Here is a 23,446-nt window from a genome sequence, read left to right as displayed (position 1 = left end):
ATCGGCATTAAATATGTCGCATGGCGCGTACTCCGAAATCAGCGCCGGCAGCTTATTCAGCCACTCATCTACAGCTGACTGGCCCACTTCCTTGCCTTCACCTGAGATGACCCAGTAGACAAGTTCGTGCCGCTCCTTAAACTGGTGCAGCCATCCTCCAGACTCTTGGAAATTTTCGATTCCAAGCGAAAGCACGACAGTGTCGGCTTTTTCACATAGCACCTTGCCATCCACGTTGACGCCGGCCGCTGTCACTTCGCGGAACCAAGTCAGCAGAACCTCTTCCAGCTTGACATGGGTCGCTGTTTTAGCCTGCTTCACGTTTGCACCGAAGTGCTGCACATTCTTCAAGATGACATCTCGCTGCCCAGTGCCCAACAATGGTGCAGAGCGTCGACGGTGCCAACCCTAGCTCTTTTGCTAAGTTGACACGCTTCTTCTTAGGGTTTTCGTCAACCCTCTTCAGCACTTCAAGCTTTTCCTTCAAAGAAAGGGCTTTACGCTTCCGCGACATTTCGGCAGCAACGAACGCTTGCGTCTTTCTAACGTTTGGATAGTTCACGTCACAGCGAACGACAGAAAGAAGCGGCGAACGGAGAACTACTGCAGCGGCAGCCAGCGTCGCAGGCCTCCTGGGAACAGCCGGCGAGACACCTTTTCGATAGACCAATGAGCTGCCAGCGAATGAGTGACGTACACGACTGGGCACGTGCCTCGCCTTGGCCGTTCTTGTCTAGTGCTCGTCGGTTTGCTACGAAAGGGAGGGGGGGGGGTAGGGTGGCTAGCGGGGTGAGGGGGGTTGGAGAGGAGAGGCAGCGGCCGCTGTGGGTACCCTCTCCCCCTGTGAGCTCTTGCGCTGAGCTGCTCGGTGGCTTTGTGCGTTTGTACAACGTCCGTTCGTATCATTCGCGGCGGTGGGTGGAGAAAAGTTAGCGGCGGCCGCGTTGGTTATGTTACCCTCTCGAGGCCAGCCGCGCCAGCCCGCTCGCATGCGCGACTGGTTTGTACGTTCGTATCAACCGCGGCGGGTTCAGAAACTCTTCGTATCACCCCGAATCTTAAAGTATTCTATACAATGTAGTCCGTTAAAGCATTTCTATACAATGTAGTCCGTTAAAGCATTCTTAAAATTCGTATCAGCCGTAATCGTATCATTGAGATTCTACTGTACAACTCAAAAACGAAATAATAAATCTGTTGAAAAAATGTCGCGCAAATTATTTTATTTTCCTACCGTTCGATCACGTCGCAATGACTCGCTTGGCACATGCATAGCGGCCGTATGTGATGCGACGCCAGCAGATGCAGCTTGGCTGGCTGGCTGGCACTTCAGAATGATAAGCCGACGCTAATGGTGGGAAGGCTGTCTTGGGCAGCAATTTACAGGTCTGTTCTTGAGTTGTATATGAACTTAGCACAAAGATGATTCCATAAGTAGATTCCCCCTTTTGTCCCTAGTGATGTGTGTTTGTTTCATTTTTCTTGGCAAGTTAAACTATGCCGTGAGTGAAGCGTCAGTATTAAAATGTGAAGTGTGGGGTGAGCAAGGAACTGAGTGGAATATTTGGTAGGGGTATTACAGTAAAACCTCGTTAATTCGAAGCTATCGGGGCTGTGAGAAATCTTCGAATTAGGCAGGTTTTTAATTAACCGAACACAGCAAGAAACACAACTCGGGCAAAGGAATGCATTGCAGGATTGCGCTACCTTTATTCTGCATATCTTGAATTACTTAAAGTAATCAGAGATGCTGGTTCGCCACGTCCGGTAGTTTGCGGCTCTGAAGGTCATGTTCTTGAGTTGGTCAACTAAGTGAAACGTTTCAGAACTTCCACTGTGGCATGCAGCAAAACTGCGGATAATGTTCAGCGATCCGATAACTTAACTGAGAGCATGTGCTCGGCGAGGCTTGTCACTGTCATCGCTGTCATTGCTTATGTTACAACAGCAGCAACCTCACTCTCAAACTCTCAAATTTCAGATACACGGCAAAGCCGACTGCATTGGACTCACCATTTTCTGTACTGAGTGCATTGATGCGGTCGCAATGCCCTGCTCCTTCTTCATCGAGCATACATCGGTAGTCTGCATCGGCATCAATAATGCTTTCACTGAAAAAAAAAACAGCGTGTTCAAAACATCGCTTCATCAATATGGGCTCCACTTGTTTTCGAGCGTATACCATGAGGCATATGGCTCTGAGGAGGTCGATGGAGCATTCCTTGCCATTGTCGTAGCAAAAAAGCAAGCGCTTGTGCAGGTGGGGCCAATAAATCTTTCTTGAAGTAGCGAGGCTTCCCAGTCTTCCTGACAACTAATAGTGGCATCTTGTGTTTACCACACGTTTGCTCCGAACAGCACAGTAATCTTGTCCTTGGCCTGTTTTCTATCCTTGAATGCGGTGTCCTTCACTGCGAATGTTTTTGTTGGCAGCATCTTGTAAAAAAGTGCAGCCTCGTCAAGGTTTTAAATGTCGTCTACATCGTATTCGCTAAGCAGCCTTTATGCCCAAGTTGCAGACTCAGGAGCACACCGTGTCTTTTAGCCAATTCGGTCTTGGAACAAGCGTTCTTGCCTGCTTCTTGGACCAAGCAGAACTTCTGCTGCAGCGTTAGTCTTGTACTTGGGCATTTTGTTCACTAGTGCGGTCACCTAGCAGCTAGCACTTCTGCACAGCCCAAAAGAATGGCGACGCAATAACAGATCCCTAACCGCTGTGCATAACACAAAGAAATGGCGCAGGCAAGACCTGCATAGCGCGCAGCGTTGGAGGCACAGGGGAGGAGCGGTCGTGGGATGGAACACGTGCTGCTGCTGATGCAATGCGAAGAGAGGGTGATACACGTCGTGGGATGGTGTGGGGGCGAGATCACGTGACAAAACAAGTATGCCCGCCACGTTACAGTGAAGCATGTCTTCTCCTCTGCAGGTGAACATTTTGGCGATTCACGAGCCACGCTGAGGACTGATTTTTGTGCCTAGAGTGCTTTAGCATGAGCGCGTCACTTATAAATCATTGCCATTGCAATGTGGCTTTACCTTGTGGCTCTGTAGAGCCGTCGCTTCGCCGGGTTTGGGGCGAAACATGGATCGGGCATTGCCGCATAGCACCCCAAATTTTTTAATTAACTGGGGTAGTTGCCCCGCCGGGGTGGCGCAGTGGTAAGACGCCCGACTAATGTGCCGGAGTACCCGGGTTCGATCCCGACCTCGGCGGCTGCGTTTCTATGGAGGCGAAACGAAGAGGCGTTCGTGTGCTGTGCGATGTCAGCGCACGTTAAAGATCCACAAGTGGTCGAAATTACTCCGTAGCCCTCCACTACGGCTCCTCTTTCTCTCTATGTACTTTCACTCCCACCTTCCTCCCTTCCCTTACGGAGCGGTTCTGGTGTCCACAGAAACAAGTGCGACAGATACTGCGCCTTTCCCTTCCTGTGAGCCAGTTATTGTTATTAATAATATTATTAACAGGGGTAGTGCAGCCCGCCGGTTTGAATTATCTGGTCAGATTTACATTGGAAAATACAGCCCTCAGAATACCTTCGAATTATCTGGAATTTCGAATGAGCAAAGTTCGAATTATCGAGGTTTTACTGTAATTCACAATTTGTTTGGCGTGCTATCGTTTCGGCCTGCAAAGTACGAAAAAGAGAATGCGTTTCATCGCTTTATGCACCATCACTGATGCGAATACCTTGGACAGTATAGAAAGGGGGCACTGTAAGCTAGAAGTGCGCTGTTGAGAGAAAGCATTACTAATGAGTAACCTAGTCTACGGGTTGGGGGTAATAAGGGAGATCTTGAAAAGCAGTGAGAGGGACGAGGTCAAGCGGACCGAAGGAACCTGCGACTAGGCCTTGAGGAGAAAAACAGGTATAGGAATGACAGTAATTGTGCAATAGTGAACTGCAGTGGGAGAAACTAAACAAGAAAAGCCGGTGAGGCGACAGGAAGAGGCTAGCTTGAGGTAGTACAGGAAGTAAAAAAAAAAAACACAAAGCAAAACAAGAAAATTGTAAAAATGCAGTCTTGATTTCAATGCCACTTGTGTGGATGAGTCCGCTTACAAAACACATCCCTGAAACTGTCCCTGTTATCGTTAAGCTTTTTTTTCTAGAGTCTGCTTGAACCCATTCAACCGGTTTGGGCAGGGTCGATCCGGTTCAAACCGGAATGGAATGTGTCTCTAGAGCTGAAGCCGAACCTGAACCCGAAAAAATTCCGGCTCAACATCCTGCCCCTATGCCCCCAAAGCATCGCAAAGATGCCACTGCGTTTCTGCTCATAAACTAGTGTTTCCATGTAAGTAGGGGCCTCATATGTTGTATGTAGGGCAGGAGAAGAAGAAATGGGCATGGGCAGGACATGTAGTTCGAAGAGAGGATATCTGATGGTCTCTAAGGGTAACCAATTGGATTCCAAGGGAAGTTAAGCGTAGCAGGGGGCAGCGGAAAATTAGGTGGGTGGATGAGATTAAGCAATTCGCAGAGGTCAAGTGGATGCAGCTAGTGCAGGACCGGGGTAATGGGAGGAAAATGGGAGAGGCCTTCATCCTGCAGTGGGTATAGTCAGGCTGATGATGATGATGATGGTGGTGAATTGGCTTTCTTTGATGCTTCACACGCTACGGGAAAGCAGCCATGGTGGGTGAGTGCTACTGTTCAGTTTTTCATGTTACGAGCATTCAGGTTTGGCTCCCTCGCACGCTAGCACACGTCCGGCTGATTGCCAGATGTAATATATACGACCACAGTTTGTCGAAATTTTGAAAATAATAACGGGGAAATCCTGTTATTCTTAAACACATTTACTGGGAGAAAAATATAACTCTGTGGTGAATATTTTACAGCCTGTGATTTTGAGCATATGAAATGGAAAATCTTATGAACTGGGAACGTTGAAGTTCTGCTGTATATGGTGCAGGCCTAGCAATGGAAAAATGCTCGGCCAGAAGTCGTGACTTGGTCTCTGGCTAACAAACAAGTTGCATACAGTTAATTAGCAAATTGTTTGTCTTTTGTAACCTCTATAGGCCTGCTTCTCTTATTTATAATGTGAGCTGTGGTACTTTGAAATCATTGATCACTAGATGGGATGGCCCTATTGCCTCATTTTATTTTGTTGGATTATTCAAAAAGAAAATAGTCTACTACCTTTATGTGAATCTCACTAAAGGCCAATTTATATGAGAGGTCGTTGGTCTGCGGCCCGCACATTACATGTTCACACGTTACTACTACGTGAGGCACCCTGTCAGCCCGCAGACTGGTCAGGTGAGAAATATCAAATGCATCTTCTCCAGCGGGGTTTAGCGGCGGGCCGCAAAGCTATGTGCGCTGTGTGGCAACGAGCCCACTGTTCTCAATGTTTGGGTTGCTGAAAATAGACTCCCCCATCTGAGGCGTGCAGCTTTGGGCTCGCACAGTTGGACAATAGAAGGTGACAGGCCTTTGCACTCTGCCCTGTAATTGGTTGGTTGTTCGGGATAGGGGTGTGGAGGGGTGAATGGAGGAATATGGGCATGAAGGGTCAGTAGGCCTGTGGTGTGCACAGACAAAAGCTAGTCTTCTTCCTCTTCCTACTTCCCGGCATTGCAAGCCACTTTAAAGTGGTCTAGCAACTTCGGTTCGGGAATTGTGTCAAATAAGCAGATAGACGCTCGTGGTATCCTGACCAAGAATGACCCTCTTTAATGATTAGCCATCAAATATATACATATACAGCCAGAACGGTCTTATGGCTTTCGTGAGAGCTGGGTGAAGGAAAGGGAAAGGACAGGCGCACACAGTGCGTCTCTGGATGACGCCACATCTTCCCCTGTTTACAAGCACTGTGTGTGCCCACAAGGAAGGAAAAAGTACTTTTCAATTTACTCATCAAAGCCGAATCTTTTCGGCGGTCTTATGACGCGCCCGTATCGTGTTATTTGCACTGGGCTTGAAGGTGTCTCTTCGGGTACATTCTCTTCGTTGTTGGACAACTGCTTTTCCACGATGGTCTCGCCAGGCGAATTCGAAACAGTTTGTTTCATACCCTTGCCAGTTGTTTCTGTAGGCTGACTGGCTTGTTCACACTGGTCTTCCGGTGAGGGCCCGGTTTCTTCTCCCTTTGGGAGGAGGAACAGATGACGTCTGTTTTGTCGTAGGGCTCCCCCTTGACTCTGGATCCAGTAAGACCTGGGTGTTGAGGCAGGAGGAAGGACTGTGCCTCCGGCACATCTGTCTCGCAGCCACACATGGTTCCCTGTGGACAACCTGGGAAGAGGTTTAGCAGCATAGTGTCTGTCAAAATACAGCTTTTGTTTATGCCTGTATTTTTCATCTTGCCTTTTCAAAGAGGTGCTTACTACTCGAAGTTTTAGTGCAGCTGGCATGCATGGTACTCTTGATCGTAAGCAACGACTCCTGAACAGTTGAGCTGGACTGTAGCCGGTTGGGCCCGGTGAATTTCTATAGTTCAGCAGGGCAATGCAGGGTTCCTGCGCCTTAAGAAGCCTTTTGAGTCATTTATCAGCACCTTGACGAAGTGCGCAGAAGCGCTTTTCTGTGACTGCTCAACTGTGCCGAGAAATTTATTAGGTTCGGAAACGCCGTCGAGATTCCCGTCTGTTTGCTTCTTTTTTCGGCGTGCTTTTTCAAAGTGGCCTAACTTTCGACAGAACCTACACCTTTCTTGTTGCGCTGGGCAACTGCTTCTCGGTTGAGATGGTCCGGCGCAGAAACTACAGCTGTTTTGGCGGTTAGCAGTTTTCCGTCTGCGTGTAAACTTGTTTCTACACGTGTATTTTTTAGACTTTACCGCGGCGACTCAAGCGTCTGGGATCACACTGCCGTCCCCTTTTAGCTCAGCTTGCTGTTTCTTCACCGTTTCGCTCGTACGCGCTTTTGCCAAAGCAGTGTTCAGCGTGAGATTCGGATGCATCTGCTGTTCTCTTGATAATGCACGGTCCCGTAGACCGACTACGAACCGGTCTCTAATTAGGCGTTCCTTCAGGTCCTTAAACTCTCATCTGTCTGCTAGCCTGTTAAGCTCGGTTTCAACTCGTCTACCGTTTTGCCCAGCTGCTGGCTGCGTTGATTAAAGTGAGCACTCTCGTAGACTGTATTCTTGGTGTGGACAAAGTAGCTGTGAAGCTTCAACTTTATGAAGCTGAGGTCCTTCATTTCTTCGTCTGTGACGCTTAACGATCGAAGAATCTCCCACGCTTTTCTGCCCATTGTATAGAGAAGATTCCTTACTTGAACTTCATCTGGCTTCTCGTGTAGTCCGGACGCGAAACTGTAGGCATCAAATTCATCCATCCAGTTAGGCAGGCCAGTTCGCGGCGTTATGGAAGTCGAAAGGCCTCGGAGGCTTGATTCCCGCCATTCCGAAGCATTGCTTGTCGCTTGCCTCCGGAACGCTTTGATGCCATTGCTGGACATTCGCCAGTTGACGGGGTTGCAGCGGGCTATATCGGGGCCGGCTTTGACCCCACTCCTGACACTATGTCACATAAGCAGACAGACGCTCGTGGTATCCTGACCAAGAATGACCCTCTTTAATGATTAGCCATCAAATTATATATATATACACAGCCAGAACGGTCGCATGACTTCCGTGAGAGCTGGGTTAGGGAAAGGGAAAGGACAGGCGCGCACAGTGCGTCTCAGGGTGACACCATAGAGTGCATCGTCTGCTTTTCTTGTCCACAGAGTCTGCTTGACGACATCGGACTGCAGACCAGTTGGCAGTGACATGTGGATATGTGATCCTCGGCCTACGTTCGGCTGATTTAGTGATACTGGGGTCTAGGAGATGCCTAAGAAGGAGCTACTACGTCTTTTAAGAACATGAGGTCTTCTCACGTTTGGCGATCACCTCGTGTGAATAGGCCTTAAACAGTACTGAACTGAATTTGTGGTGCCATAGGGATAAAGATCTCCTCTCTACTCTCAGGAAACCTCTTGTGATAGCATTTGGGGCATGCATTTTCTCAGTATCTTAGACATCTTTAACAAGATGTTTAAAATTTGGCTTTCTGAATTTTCGAAAAAAGTACGAAAAAGGTGTATGCCTAAAGGGATCTTGTGACTTGGCGAACCCAAGCTGTCAGAAAAATTATCATTGCAAACTCGGTAATTAACTTTTTATTCCCTGCAGTTAGCATGCATGTTCAGATTAAAACTTGAAGGTAGGGACATTCGAAGGCTATCCTATTTTGTGTATTTAGTCCACTCGTGCCTTGAGGTACGCACGTAAGTCCAGTCAGTCTAATTAAGCATGCGACACCACTGCACTTGGCACCCTGGTGTGACACAGTTTTTTAGTATGGCACTTTGCCTAACAATGTTACAGGCTGTGCAGGCAACTTTGTCTAAGAACAAAATTTCCAGCTTCTGTTGTCCATCACGGTTCCACCCACCAAGGCAGATGGACTTACCAACAGGGAAGAGTTAATATCAAAGGAGTTTTAGAAATGTTTGTGTGCTGTTGTTTTCTTACTTCAAAATAATGTAAGGTGAAAAAGTACTTTATGGCCTCCAATTACGACATTGTAAGGGCACAATGGATTGCCACTGCTGCGCCATTTTCAGCAACTTATTGGACAAATGGTGCCATCTGGCGCAGCCACCATGCACATTTTTGCTTGAATCGCGGTAATGGCACCAGGTGTTGCAACTTGTCCAAAATGTGTTTGTATACTCAGCTAATCCGGTGCTTAGGCTTGAATGACCACTTTCCCTTGCCAAAATTGCCACCTGTGCCGCTAAGGCACTATGAACTCGCATAATGGCGTTGTCATCGGCGAAACCTTCCACAAATGTTCCTGCCTATTGTCTTATTATTATATTATAACTAACTTTCCTCACAATCTGTACTTTGCTTATGCCAGCAGAAAATGGGCCAGCACACATGCATTCTTGCAGTGGAATACACTAGGCATAGCATGGATTAGATGGCCAGTTTTTCATTCATGGACAGCAGTGTGGTAACCGTATGCTCATATGTGGCACCTCGTCTTATCACCCATTCTAAAAGCAATCATTTAGAGAAACAGCCCTCGCTCCGCTCCGTCTGCGTAGAGATTCTTTGCTTTCCCGGGCCAAAGACAAATTCACTGGCGAAGAGTGAAAGATTATCAGTGCCTCCTCCATTTCCTTGACTAGCGAAGGGCTATATGCAACAGTGGTGTTACGCCAAGGAGGAGTTTTATGCTGGATACAACTGTCTTGTATGCATAATTAGACTGTTTTATACTGGAAGTTTAGACGTGCAAATCTCAGGACGCAGGCATATTATTAAAGTTGTGCAGAATGAAGTATTCTCTGAATGCCCCTGCCTACAAGTTTTCAGGATAAGCATGTATTTCAACTGGAGTGAATAAGAAGTCAGTGAATTTTAGTGAGTTTCCGAATTCAACATGGCAGTTCTTTTTGCAATTTGTGTCTGCCTGGCTTCATTGCTCATTTACACGAACAACTTTTGTGTGCGGCTCTTTGAATTTAAAAAGAAAAAAAAATCTCCAAAGATTAATTTTGAGCACGTTGTGTATGCAATCAGTTGACAATTTCAGGATACGAGAACCAAATGCTGTCTGACATGCTTGCCATTCGTTAGAATAGACCTGACTGTACATTATTTGCTGTCAAGGAAGATGTTATTGAGGCTGCTGCACAATAGTACAGTCAGATCTCAATATAGTGATACACGCGCGACTTCCAAAAACCATTCATTATTTTGAAGTATCGTTGTAATGAAAAACTTGTGGTTATAAGCCACTGGTCTAACCTAGGTACATATTTGCAAACAAGGAAAATCTCAATTGCGAATCTAACACTAACTTTAAAGCTGCTTTATTTGAAAAAATCAGTTATTTTTTTCTGACGTGGGCAGCACGCACGAATGACTGATTAAAAACTATATGTTCCACTTTGCACAACATCTCATTGGGTACGTCACTGCACCGAGTGATGAAAGTGCAGACTTTGTTCACGCACAATTAAACATCACAGTCCCATACGATCTAATCTTCGGTGTTTTTTTGAAGTTTGAAAATCATGTGTCAGTCTTTCAATATGATAGTGATTGTCGATGGGGCAATGCCAAGCTGTCTGCAGAGGCAGATTTGGTGAGCTTGGAAACTGTTTTTTCTTGAGGCAGTAACCTTTTTGTTAGGTCTTCATAGGGACGCCAGAAATTTAGCACTTTTCTCTATCGTGTGTGGGACTACTTTTCAAATTGGTGTTGTTAGATGGTGTGGTGCCACCTCACCCACATACCGTTTGTTCTGGCCAGAGCAAGCCGAGGACACAGCTGACATGCACTGCACGCCTGCGCTTCTTCTCCGAAAGAAGCAAGAGCACATGTTATAAGCACAAGAGTTTATTACATGGAAAGCCGCATTACAAACACTGCACTGATCCCCACACCTCCCAGCCCAGCTGCAGAACTCGGAAGTGGGGCCACGGCACCTCGCTCACAGGGCAAAACCTATGCGAAAGGGGTCACTGCGCTGGGGCATGAAAGACTCTTCAGGCTGAAATTAAACCTAGCTTTTCACAACATGTGCAGATCGAAATCATGCCAAGCCAAACCTCCGCTTTGCTGCTCTTCGGCACGGCGTGGGGCTACTCATGAGCATAGCCCCTTCGGCATCAGCGCGATAGCTTTCATGCAAGAGGCGGCAATCCACATACATCCAGATTTAGTTCCGAATAAAGATTCCTGGTGTCACCGCCACCAGCGCAAAGCCACGAGACCGCAGAACTAATGACCGGCCCTACCTTCCCAGAAAGGAGGATAGAAAGGCATCTGATATGCGCGCTACAAGCTGACTGAACTGGCCCTCAAACTTGCGATTGAATGCACAACTGCATAGGCAGCCACTGCCCCACTTTGGGTGCCAATTACCTGGGACTACTTTTCAAATTGGTGTCATTAGATGGTATGCGGTCACCTCACCCACATACCGCTGGTTCGGATCAGAGCAGGCAGAGTGCACCTGTGCTTCCGCTTCGAAGGAAACAAGAGCACAGATTTATTAGACGGAAAGCCTCATTACAAACACTGCACTGCACCGTAGCCAATCTGCAGCACCCAAAAGCCGCGCCACAGCGCTGCGCGCACAGGGCAAAAGCTACTCATGCATTCGCAGCGGAGCTAAGAGTGCTCGTAGGCCGCAAGGCTAATCAAAAGGTCAAAGTGCACGCGACACATGACGAGGGAGAATGAGGGATGCGCGGAGCACATCTTGACGACGCAGGTTGCATATCAATGGCTTGACGCGCTCCGCCGCCAGCCTGAGCCAAACCTGGCTGTCCCAACTCAGAAGTGTCAGTGCTGCACTGGTGAGTGCCGGACTCCTTTCGGGCCTGGCTGCGAGCAAGCAAACAAGGTGCGAGAGTTCATAACCAGAGGCCTCCCAGCCAAAGCCGAGGAACCCAGAGGGGAAAATGTATGCACGTGCTGCTGCCTGAGTCACTGGCGGTCTTCCGTTTGCTGCCCGCGCGCAGCCTCGCGTCAAGCTTATTACATCACCAGAAGGTGGCCCAACCAGGAAGTGAGACCGACACGGGAAGAACGGAATGGATGTTATGACAATTCTTGGAAGAGCTGCTTTTGGAAGGGGTTAGCAGTGCGGCTGCCGTTCTCTCCTTCTCGCAGTGACTCCACAGGAGGTCTCTAGCTAGCAAAACAGCAGCAGCAGCTGCAGATTTTGCGTCGCTCTGGGAACACAATCCCCACAAGTGTTAATCGTTTTTCCTGTTCTTCCAGTGTCCTCAACATATGTTCCTGCTTAACTTCTTGGACATTGAGTTGCTTCTCTAATAAAGCCATCCTAGTTAGCATTTGTTCCAGTTTTTCCAAAGTTTCAGTACCTTGTGTAAGCAAAGGGTATCAGCATATGTTTGACTGGCTTGATCTGCTGATGGAGCTACATGCAGTGTGCTGTAAGTAATTGATTACTTGTAATAAGTTTGCCCCTTCTCCCCCTTTTATTTTCAATAAACGAGTTGTAAGTGACGGTGTGGCTTTGAGAACCCTAAGCCTGATGGAAAACGTTGTTAATGGACGTTTCCCTCATGACAGAGTCGCAGCAGACCGGCTGCAGAAAAGAATTTGATATAGTCACGCCTGGCTCTCAATTGGGTCACTGCCATCTCCTACGGTAGTTCCCTTTGTGAAAAGTATCACATGTATGTATGTAATGGTTCCTCATACTATTGGTAACCAGGTGGCATTGCAACTTACTTCACTGTACAATAAATTCATGAGGTTCTACATAAGGTGTGTGTGTGTATAGTTCAAGAAGGTACAGAGAAGGGAAGATTCATTAGGAACCGATGCACCTACTATGGCGTTTAGTGTCCCATTGTCTTGTTTATATTGAAAACCAAGCAGTGGCTACTAGCAGCTTCAAGTGAGCGCCAAAATATACACCACGAGCTCTGCTGACAGCCTGGGGTGAGGGAGGGGTGGCTCATGCGAGACATGATTTTTAGGAAATGAAGGCAACTTACAAAGAGTTGACATTGCTATGTGGCAAAAGTGCCTTGATTTCCGGAGCACTGTCCCTTATGATTGGGCTTCAGCAACTTAGATTTGTTCGATATCTTTTTAAAAAAGCTTGTGGCTAAATGTGAGCAAGCTGCATTGTAACCTTTGTGGTAAGAGGGGTACCATGCATTATCTGTGTAGCTGGCTGGCAAGCACAACAGTAAGCACAATGGAAGAAGGTCAAGTAGAGGTGCAGCTCAGGTAGTCCTTTGTAAGCAGGGCACTGTTTCTGCTGCATTCGCAGTTTCTGACCATGTCGTCCTTCTTTCATTTTTACGTGCAGGTTCGTGGTGGTTCTGGGCAAGGTTCTGGTGATGCGGGACGTCGCCCACACCAAAAGTCTGGCCAACTACAGCAGCATTCTGCACCCAGTACTGGCAGAAAGCAGCATCAGCAACGCCAGCAACAGAATCAGCATCAGTCACAGCATCAGCGTAATCAGCATCAAAGTCACCAGCAGAATCATCACCAGCAGAATCATCACCACCAGAATCATCACCAGAATCATCACCAGAATCATCACCAGAATCAGCAGCAGAATAAGCATCAGCCACAGCATCAGCAGAATCAGCATCAGCACCTGAATCCACATCAGCAATCGTATCAGAATCAGCAACATCAGCAGTATCAGCAGGAACCATTGCTTCAGCCGCCGCACAAGCCATTGCCTCAACCATTTCATCAGCCCCAGCAGCTGCCGCAGCAGCAGTCGCAACAGCAGCCCCGGCAGCAGCAGCGGCAGCAGCAGCAGCCACAGCAGCAACCACAGCAGCAGCCGCAGCAGCAGCCGCAGCAGCAGCCGCAGCAGCAGCCGCAGCAGCAGCCGCAGCAGCAGCCGCAGCAGCAACTGCAGCAGCAGCAGCCGCAGCAGCAGCTGCAGGAGCATCAGCTGCAGCAGCAGCCACAGCAGGAGAAAAAAGAGCCGCAGCATCAACAGCATCCTAAAGAACAAGTAAGTTAGCTGTGCTAGATTGGCTGTCCATGCAAGATAATAAGGATTCAGCACTTCTTAGTGTGCTGGTTCTTCATAGTGAAATAACGGAGGATTAGTCTTTCTGAGCCTCATTTCGATGGGATCAAGATGTTCAGATGCACCTACTTGCTGTGTGATGTTGGTTTACGTCAAAGAACCCGGGGCGGTCGAAAATAGTTTGGCATTCTCCACCATGCTGTTCCTTGTGATCCATGCAGTTCCTTGTGATCCATGCATAGCTTTGCAGTGTTCCTGCGTGCTATATTTAAAATTTGCAGTTTCCTTCGCGCTTGTTATTTTGGGCATTTAAGAAGAAAAAAAAAATTATGCATTCCATAGCAGAGAGCAGATAGGCTTGAATAGAGAGTTTATATTCTGCACTCGTGATGTGCTTGTTACTCGGCAGTAAGATAGCAGAAGGGATTTGTTGTTGACGTAAATAGGCTGCTGCTTATAATATAGTTCAACCTCATAGTAACAAACTTCAGTGTAATGAAGCACTCCAGCCTTTGTAATGTTGTATCTGTAGAATAGTGTGTATTTTCTGCTGAAGTAGGTATTGCTGTACTTGTAGTGTAATGAAATTTTGCTTCTGGCTTTAAAATAATCTGAGGAAAAAATTGTCCTGAGCATAAGTGCCAGAGCACGCGTACATCAAAGCGCACATCGGGGCAGTAGGCACATTAAGCCATTAGCCATGGAAGTGAGCTTGAATGAAGTGCTAAAGATGGATTGGCGGACAGATGGTATTTTGCTTAATGAGAATAGTAATGCTTTCGCATTTCACTTTTCATTTTTCTCCTTAACGACCCCTTCTAAGGAGCATCACATAAGGTAGGGGTTCTCAGCTGGGTTTCTCTCTGGAAATCCCACTAGGCTTCCAGTCAAGGTCATGTGAGGGATGACAAAAACAGGAATATACATTGGAAACTTGTTGATACGATTCGCATGGGAATTGAAAATTTAAGCGTATTATCCGAAAATCATATTATCCAAAACAGCCCCCAAAAAGGTCTCGAATTGAACACTTGGCACAGAACTTGCTTCTATTAACCGCACTTTGAATGACCTGTTATTTTGCGCTTAACTTTTCGTTTCTTGGTGGCAAACTTTTTTGAAACTCGTAGAAACGAGTTGCAGTAGTATTGTCACTTATATCCTCACCCGTAACAGAGCAACGAAGAGTGTCTGAAACTTGGTGCTCTGCCAACTTCACCAAGAGGGTCACTCCCTCCCAGGAGATCTTGTGGAAAGTAACCATGGGGAGATGTTATCAGCGCCCATGATCTTGGTAAAGCTGCCAAGGTCAGTGCTGTGGACTGTGATGATGAGGGCGTGAAACTGAGGGACCCGCTATGAAAATAGAAAACAAGAGAGCAGATTCTCAACTATACAAAAATGGGAGGGCAGGTTAATTATGTGAACGAACAGTACTGAAACATTGGCTGCATTACAGTTACCGCTGCTACTATCCCCCCTCCACTCCTGACTCTTTCACTGTCTCATGGAGGTGGGGGGGGGGGGGGGGAATTTGGAATCGCGGGAGTTTTAATGCGAAAGCATTTCTTGTCTCATGAGGGGGTGGACAGACAGGGATTATGGATTTGTCAACGGAGCACGTCTTCATGAACTTCAATAGAAAAAAAAAAACATTGTTGCGACTGGGTTTCAAACCAGTGCCAGAACGAACAGATCAGCTTCCCTGGACCAGGCATGAGAGCTCCATGATATAACCACAGCCAATCATGCCTTGCATAGAGTTGCAACGCACACTTTTGCTGCGCAGTAAATATAGTCATCTTCATCAAGTTCCATCTTCACCATTCCTTCATCTAAGCTAGGTAAATACCCCATGCACATACGCTATCTGGCCATGTGCCACCGAGAGGTCTGCTAGCGTAGTGTTGGGCGAATACACGCGTGACAGAACTTGCAATCCTTTCGCGTTGTCACACCTAAGCAAGCGTAATTGCTCCCTTGGAAATTTTTTTTGTATAATTTCTCGATCATGCTATCCGAATCCAGTAAATACGATCATATTAGCAGTACAAAAATGCATTGCCTCTATAGGGCATCTGCCACGGATGAAAAAAAAAATGCAGAAAAACATGTTAAACGGAATTGTATTGATGAGATTTCACTTTAATCTCTCGTCCATCTGTTGTTAGGGTGGTAGTGAACTAAAGCCTTATAGGACTTGTTATATTGTTGTTACTTCGTCCCTCACATGACCTAGACTTGACTGATGTCACGCCCATAGCCCGGCTGTTGAAACAAAAATTGAAATGGGTGGTGCTTGGCACTGCCCTGTCATGGAATTATGGTAGATAGAGCTCACCAATAATAGTAGTAGTTAACGGAGCTAAGTGGGCCAAAGCTGATGGAGTGGCTATGAGGCTCGTGGTACTGGAGGGCTTCAGGATAATTTTGGCTATCTGATTTTTAAGCTGTCTTGAGTGTAGTTTTCTGTTCTTAAAATGCACCCGGTGCCCTAACTGGGTTTTGCCAACGCAACCCTAATCGATCCAGCCCATAACAGATGTTAACTGTGACACATAGTTTGGCGCAGTTTGCACCTGGCTTTGTAAGAATTTACAAGGCCACATATTTCATCATGAAAATGCACCTATTATTCTAACTGGGTTTGGCAACACAACCCTCAGCGATCCAGCTCATAACAGCTGTTAACTGACAGATCGTTTGGTGTGGTTTGAACCTGACTTTGTGAGAATCTACGAGGCGGCAGATTCGAGAAGTGAGCTTATGTTTCGTGCTTTTGAGGGGCCAGCAAGAATTAAGAGAGATGGGTGCATCTTTGGATGCTTGGTTCCTGTGTGAAAGGTAGACCCTGGATGTTTTCAGCGACGGGCCCCCCTGCCCTTGCGAGGTGGGGCTCGTGCAAAGAGGAGGTGGAAAAGAGACAAGCCGACTGGCTCCTCTTAGCAGCTGCGTTGTGCATGCACTGGTGAGTTCTCCTGGCTCGCTCGATGCATTCCGTACGCCCAGCTTGCAATGTTTCGCCCTTTCCCATGCCCTGCCTTCGGTTTCTTTTTTTTCTGAGCCCTGCATCTTGACCCCTTGCCGATGCTGCTCGTTTCACTAGTTGTTGCATAGAGCGGTTTGCATTTGCGGCTTTTCTTGCACACAATCTTCTATTTTGCTCACGGTGGTGGTGAGAGTAGCTACCATGGGTCCAACGCGAAAAGATGTATTTTACGAGTTGCATGTGATCGACTTGAGCCACTTGTGAATTTCGGCATTGTAATTACTGCTTGCTTGTGCTAGGGTACCGCCACTATTGCTGCCCTGGCTGTTCCAACCCCTCTTTGATTTTAGCGGTTTAATTATTTCTTTTTCCTTTCTTTTTGATGGGAACACTGGACATGAATTTGCTTAAAACAGTGACTGGCTATAGTTGGTTTTGCATACTAGAGATTGCAGTGCAGGAGTTAAAAGGACGAGGTGAAAAGGACGCAAACATAAGCCCCTTGCATATTGGACGCAATTGGGGTTGTTTCGAGAAAGCAGTAGTATTGCCATTACTTGGGGGTTATTTCCAGTCTTGACGCCCTTTATTTTTCGGTTTTTTCATTGATTGATTTCTTTTACTGCCTTGATTCTTTTGTAGCTTTTATAGCAGTGCGCATCTTTGAATGTTTTGTTTGCTGATTTCCTAGAAGCACTTGTGCTATTGCTGACCATATTTAGAAAGCCTTGGGGTTAAAACTTTTGAATTGAGTGCTTTTGCTGGACATAATTTTGAAAGGTCCAAAAGAGCCATTCCTTTAAAATAAGGGAACTTGAGCAATTTTTATAGAGCTGACCAACTATTGCAAAAATAGATTTGAATTCATTCCTGACCTATTTTAAAAGCTGTGGTTACCAGTGCTTTAGACTAAAACATTGTACAGTGCAGATGACTTGCAGTCGAATCTCTTAAATACAAAGCCCTTTGGCTTAGAGGAAGTGCTGTAAAACCTTGTTGACGCATTTTTTTAGAAATCCAGGGAGAAAATGTTTTATCCGGGAAAACATACTAGTTTTGAAACATAACTGCTGATTAAGGTACAGAGGCACTTAAAATTGAGACCCGCTGCATGAAAGCGTAGATTAGCATTTATAAACATGAGGTATGCACTGCTCATATTCTAGCTTTCGCAGAATTCAGTCCGTATTGGCGTTGTCTACAGCGAAACATCTGGTAACAAATCTGGTTCTTAGAAGGTAATGGTAAGCCGGGATCGCTTCTTTGGGCGTTTCCAGATGCTTCGCCTTCTTACACCAGTGACATGTAGGGAAGCCATCGCAATGACTTACAGTTGTGGTGTTTTTGCTCGTGTGCGTCCCCAAGACCCGGCCTGCTCATATGCAAGCGAAAAGTTAACAAATGTTTCACTCCTATGCCCCTAAGGCACTGCAAAGAAGCCACCTTGTTTCTGTTCATATTCATGTTTTCACAGGATCGGGCGCCTTGTATATTGGCTTTCTTTGATGCTTCGCCCCTTTGTGCCCTGGCCCTGCAGGAAAGCAATTGTGGCAGATGATAGCCGCTGATCAGTATTTCATGTCACGAGTGCTCATTAGCACATGTCTGGTTGATCTTAAAATCTGTTATACGACCACACTTTGTCAAAATTTGGAACATAGTAACTGGAAAAATGTGTTATCCGGGAACCTATTAACCGGGCGAAAAATAGGGTAACTCTATGGGAGGTGCTTAACAGGCTGCCATTTTGAGCCTGTGAAACGGGAAAATGTGTGAACCGAGAGTGTGTCAACTAGGCTGTACTGTATATAGAAATATAGGTGTTTTGTCTAATTGTTGCCTAAAAATAAAGCAACATGGAACAAGTGAGTAAAAAAATTGAGGCCTTTCCACAAATGCATGTGCATATTAAGACATGGATGTTCAACACCATCATTTGCTGTTCCTGGGCTCACTGTGCGACAGGCGAGCATAGCAGATGCCCTTGCAGGAATAGTCAAGCCACTGTTATCAACTGTACTGTCTGCGCACTGCCTGAATGCGATGGCACTATGGCGGAAGGCGGAGGAAAGCTGATTGGGCAGGCGATGCATTGCCACATGACCAGCCGGACTTACCACGACTGATAACTGGCCTACCGAAATCTCTGCTGCTGGTTGGTTGCTGAGCATGAGCAGCAGCCTTGATTTCAATGCTCGCTTGCTGTTTCCATTTCAGACGCTTTGATCAGCCAGCACACATGGCTGTACTGGTTGGCTAACTGAACTTATAGGAGCTTAATTATTTGAGGGCAGTTCATGATGCCTCCTCGTATGCTATATCAGAGTTGTATGTCCACAGTTTGTTGTATGCGAGTCTCAGTACCATTGCTGTGATATGTATTTTGTTGTTAACTCTGCCGTAGGGTGTAGTGAGCGAGTGTTTATTATAATTGCTGCCATTATAAATGGGCCTGACTTTACTACACTATAGGGCCTAGTGCTGTACGGAGGGTTGCAATTACTGGAAGGTACTCCAGGCATCATACTTCTTTTTTTATATATATTTGCCATTTCTTGTATGAGTTATTCTTGCTTTTCAACTGGGTACTATTTTTGGAAAGCCAGCCACTGTTATTATAGCGGCGTCACTAGCAAAAAGTGGTTGCCAGTATCTGTGATTGTTATCACCTGGCTTATTCTATTGAAAGCTGCTCAAACCCACCTTTGATATTCTATCTGTTGTTCTAACAAACTCAGCGAATCTCGTTGGTGTTGCACTCATTATTATTGAAACATATTGCTATTGTTTGGGACCAAGCGGCTGAGTCGTATTATCTGTATATTGGTAAGGTTGGCAAGTGCCAACTACCATAAATCACAGCTGGGCATATGTCTTTTTTGGCAACGAGTGCAAGTCGATACTAAATGTTACTCACGATGTGAAGTTTGCCTGCAGCGGCTGAATTAGCTACAATTGAATGTTTTTCTTGTACAGTTTCAGTTTCAACAACTGGATGACTGCTGTGGTATAGCAGACAATTTGAGGCCACTTGAGTCACGTAAAATGTATTGTACACTCGCTGCTTGTTTATATTTTAATTAGAACTATTGGGTGGGCTTGCTTAAGACTTGGTGTTAATTAAAATTGAAGTAGCAACTGAGGGTAGATTTTGTATAGCTCACGCGACCTCAAATCAGCTGCTGAGTCACAGCCATTGTTTGTTTCCCCAGTTAAAAGCAAAGCAGCATAAGTTTATTGGCACAGTGTGGTTCTTGTTGGCCAAAGTGTCATGCATCATAAAAAGAAAAGCACATAACTCAAATTTGATGTGTCTGCTCCTTAAAGTAGTATTCTGCTGATCCGAATACTCTTGTTCAAACATGCGAAAAGGTTGCAGCACATTCTGTGGCAGGCGTACCTAAATGCTGCGATTGCGAGAAGTCCAAGAAAGTGGTGGTGTTCTTAAAATGAAGACCGCATACCAGCAGAAAAGAACACCAGAAAATACTCCATCGTTGCAACTTTCTCGCTGAGCTGCTTGTGGCCCTTAATTGAATTTTATCCGTAACAATGCATGTATCAGTGCCTGCTGAACACTTGCTAGGGCCAAGTTGGTAATTATACTTTACCAACTATGTGCTTTCGTTTTTGGGCCATTTGTGCAGAGGCCATAATGCAGTTCCTCCTGTAACATATTTGTCATCTTAGCTTCACTCCATCATAGGTGCTTGTTAACGACTTGTTGAACAATGCAGATGTTGAAGATGACTCGTGGGTGCAACCGCTGCTGAGTTGTCTGTGTGTGCTGTGCACGCCGACATTAGACTAGTGGTGTGATTGAACTGGAGCGTCAGAGCGTGCATGCAATAGGCTAATTCGAGCAGCATGAAAGTTTGAGGCAGGGATTTGATCTTCCTATGTGAACCCAAATTAATGGATAAGCGAGTTCTCCCTGTAGTGTCCGAGTACCCAGTTGGCAACTGTATTTGATGACTGATTCATTTGTTGTCCTGTTTAATGGCCTGTATTTATGTTCCTGCATTTCCTGCAATCACAAATTTATTAGTATTTTTAAGCATTCGAGATTATTAAGTATTGCTTTCTACTTCTCTGTGTGATGAAACGATCAGATATTCACACACCACTAGTGATACCGTTACTAACACTAGACTAGTTTTGCAGTTTTTATGGACGAGGCTCAGAAGACTTTATTGCAGCACTGTTAGCACCGCAGTCGAGTATTGCTGCCGGTGGGGAGCTGTTGTCTGGTACAGCCATTACAAGACATGGGCAAGAGGTGTGGAATAGCCGTGCTCATGGGCAGATTTTTTTTTTTTTTGTTCACCCTTATCCGGTTGTGAAATTAAATGTTTAAATTGCAAGTATTTGTTGTCAGCTCTGGCTGTGAGCCAGTTTAAATCCTATGCACCAGCTGGTAATGTGTGCCTACTTTCAAACATGAGCAAGCGGCAGTTCGGGTAAAGGAAATAATGTGCATCAGAGAACTGCCGCTGTAAAGATTTTGAAGCACGCACGCATTGTGTGGACGTGGTGTGTGATACAGCTTTTATTTATTATATGACAATCCTGTCAGCATGATTTTCCGGCTCATACAGAAGTGGGTTGTTTGTACAATCTTGTTCAAGCAGACAGTGCTTGGTGGAGCAACATGAAATGCGCAGTCACAATGACAATAAATAAATATGGTCAGTACATCAGGCAAGATCAGGCTGCAGTACACAGCTATAAACAGCAAATAAGATGTTACTAGTGGCACACATTTTGGTACAACTTACAGAGCTGTGCTATTTTGTGATGCTTTTATGGGCCTTAACACTTAAGCATATCAGATTAGTCTTATGCAAAGAACCAGATTTGTTGCCATGGCTCCCAGGCCAGTGATCTCATATCAGGAGTCTGATTGCGATCATTGGTCATGCTGCTGAGATAACTACAATGACTTGTCTTCGTGAATAAGGGAGGAATAGTGGAAACACTCGTCAGCACTGCCATTTCTAAAATATTCCTAAATCGACATAGGTTCAATTTTTATTTGGGCAGTGATCTCGTTTCCCAACTGTTCACTACTCTGATGCCTCTGATGCATTAAAAGCAATGGGAAATGTTTATCTACTTGTTTGCAGAGTGAATCCCTTCAGTGAAGTCTACATGCTGTCATGGAATGCTAGAGGGCTGCCCTCCAGGCCTGCAGCAAGGGTGTTTGTTACTGTTTGTATGGGACTCTACTGTCTTGTATTTGTTTTTGACTGAGGTGAGACATTCTGTAAATTTGTAAAAATAAGTGAACAAAGGTCTTCGCATTCACTGAATGCTAGTAGGCTACACCTAGTATGTCCTGCTGCAACTATGTGGGACCCGACCACAGTCATTTGTTTGGGGTAAAACACCCTGTAACTTATAAAATGAAATAAAAATAATTTTCACAATATATTGGGCACAACTAGTTGTTTCTCATATATTTGCATGCCACAGTGTTACTTCAAGCTGAAGTTCACCAGCTTCCTTCTTTTTCTGCTTCCTTGAGAGTTTTCGCCTGCTGTAATAATAGATGACACTCATAGATGGGATAGCTGAGAAGTGTTAAAAAGTTGAAGATGAAAATATGAATATTAATGTGGCAGCATTAAAGGCCCTGGTCTTCAGAAAATCTGATGTCAGCATTGTGGGCTAAAAATCATGAGCATGGCTTCAACAGAAGTTGGCAGGTGATATGGATGGCACCAATCAGTTGGCATCCTGTATGATGTTCGTAGACTATGGCAGAGTTTGCAGGAGCTGCCAGAAATGGGGATCTAACTCAGGACCCTTGGATTTTTAGTCACACAGTACCTTCAGGTCACGCAGACACATGCATATGGCTTGGTTATAGGAGGAGAATGGCAAGAGCCTACCATTCCTCTCCCATCATTAGCCTCATCATTTCAGAATCTCGCACACAGATCCAATGCCTCCTGTAGAAGGCGGTAACAGATCTCACGCACGTGATTTCGTTCTATGAGCCTAGAAATTTTAGGCTTTTGCCTTAAGAAATCCTTTCTTCATCGGGAATCGAACCTCCATGACTTGGATCCCAAGCCGAACGAATTAACCAACTGCGCCACGCCCGGGATCGTGGAATGCACATCATAATTCTCTACCGTGAGGATGATAGCAGTGGGATTCCGCGAGTGAGATGCTGCATCTTTCCTTTCGTGTAACCCAATTATAGAATGCCAATGAACTTTGATGCGTTCAATAGAATGCTGGTTGTGTTCGACAAGGGGGCGCACAATGTACAGTTAGGACCACAGCTCTTCAATACTACCAGTTGCGAAACTTCCCATATGGCCCAGTACCAAAAAGCGGTGGCTTTGATTGGTCAAAATACGGGTGTATACGAATAGTGGTGGCGCCCGCGGTCATTAAAGGAAACTGCATCTAAGTTTAAGATTGTTGATAACTGCGCAGTCACTTTACAGTCTCCGGTATAATGTTTCTTGCCACATATTTTGCACTTTGGGACGCACTCGTAATCCGTTAGTGGATTCTCAAGTCCACATCCCCTACACTTGGGATGTCCGCTCGTTCATACATCTGAACGCTGTCCAAAGTTTGCTCACTGATAGCAGACATGTTTTTCTTGTATAGTGTGAACTTGTATGGGTAGCTACAGAAGTACACCCATCTTGGGACCACTTCATCTCTGAATAAGATTATGATTGAGGTAGATTTGCCCATCCGTCAAGCTCCAATTATCTCCGGATTCCTAGGATCATGCAGATACAACTCCATTCTTCGTCTTTAATGTCCTGCTCTATGCCGGGCACTAATCCTCCTGTTACTGTTTAGAGTGGTTGCATACGGTGTATGGTAAAGAAACGCTGATGGGAGGCGAAACTGTGAAAAGAAGTACCAAAGCCATGTGGTGCAACACCCAGGAAAACCTAGGAAGTGATCACACCATA

The 23,446-nt window shown here is 45.9% G+C and overlaps 1 protein-coding gene and 1 pseudogene across 2 annotated transcripts in view; one reads left to right on the top strand and one right to left on the bottom strand.

The window, feature by feature from the left end:
- The window catches only part of LOC146185159 (uncharacterized), a 61,145-nt gene extending 39,215 nt beyond the window's left edge, over positions 1-21,930 (top strand). The window contains exons 8-10 of one of the 2 annotated variants that reach the window (XM_084606138.1): positions 12,824-13,492; positions 16,376-16,478; positions 21,626-21,930. In XM_084606138.1, the coding sequence (XP_084462264.1) occupies positions 12,824-13,492; positions 16,376-16,456 (750 nt within the window). In that variant the 3' untranslated portion in view covers positions 16,457-16,478; positions 21,626-21,930. The remainder of the gene's footprint in view (positions 1-12,823; positions 13,493-16,375; positions 16,479-21,625) is intronic. The other variant, XM_084606139.1, reaches the window with a different exon arrangement.
- LOC146185160 (uncharacterized) lies at positions 6,457-7,368 on the bottom strand (annotated as a pseudogene).
- Positions 21,931-23,446: the final 1,516 nt, after the last annotated feature.

Source organism: Amblyomma maculatum, chromosome 6 (genome assembly GCF_055883805.1).
Source record: "Amblyomma maculatum isolate TAMU_Amacu chromosome 6, ASM5588380v1, whole genome shotgun sequence".
Classification (NCBI taxonomy): Eukaryota; Metazoa; Arthropoda; class Arachnida; order Ixodida; family Ixodidae; genus Amblyomma; species Amblyomma maculatum.
Note: the sequence above shows the minus strand (reverse complement) of the source record. Positions and strands in the feature narration are given on the sequence as shown.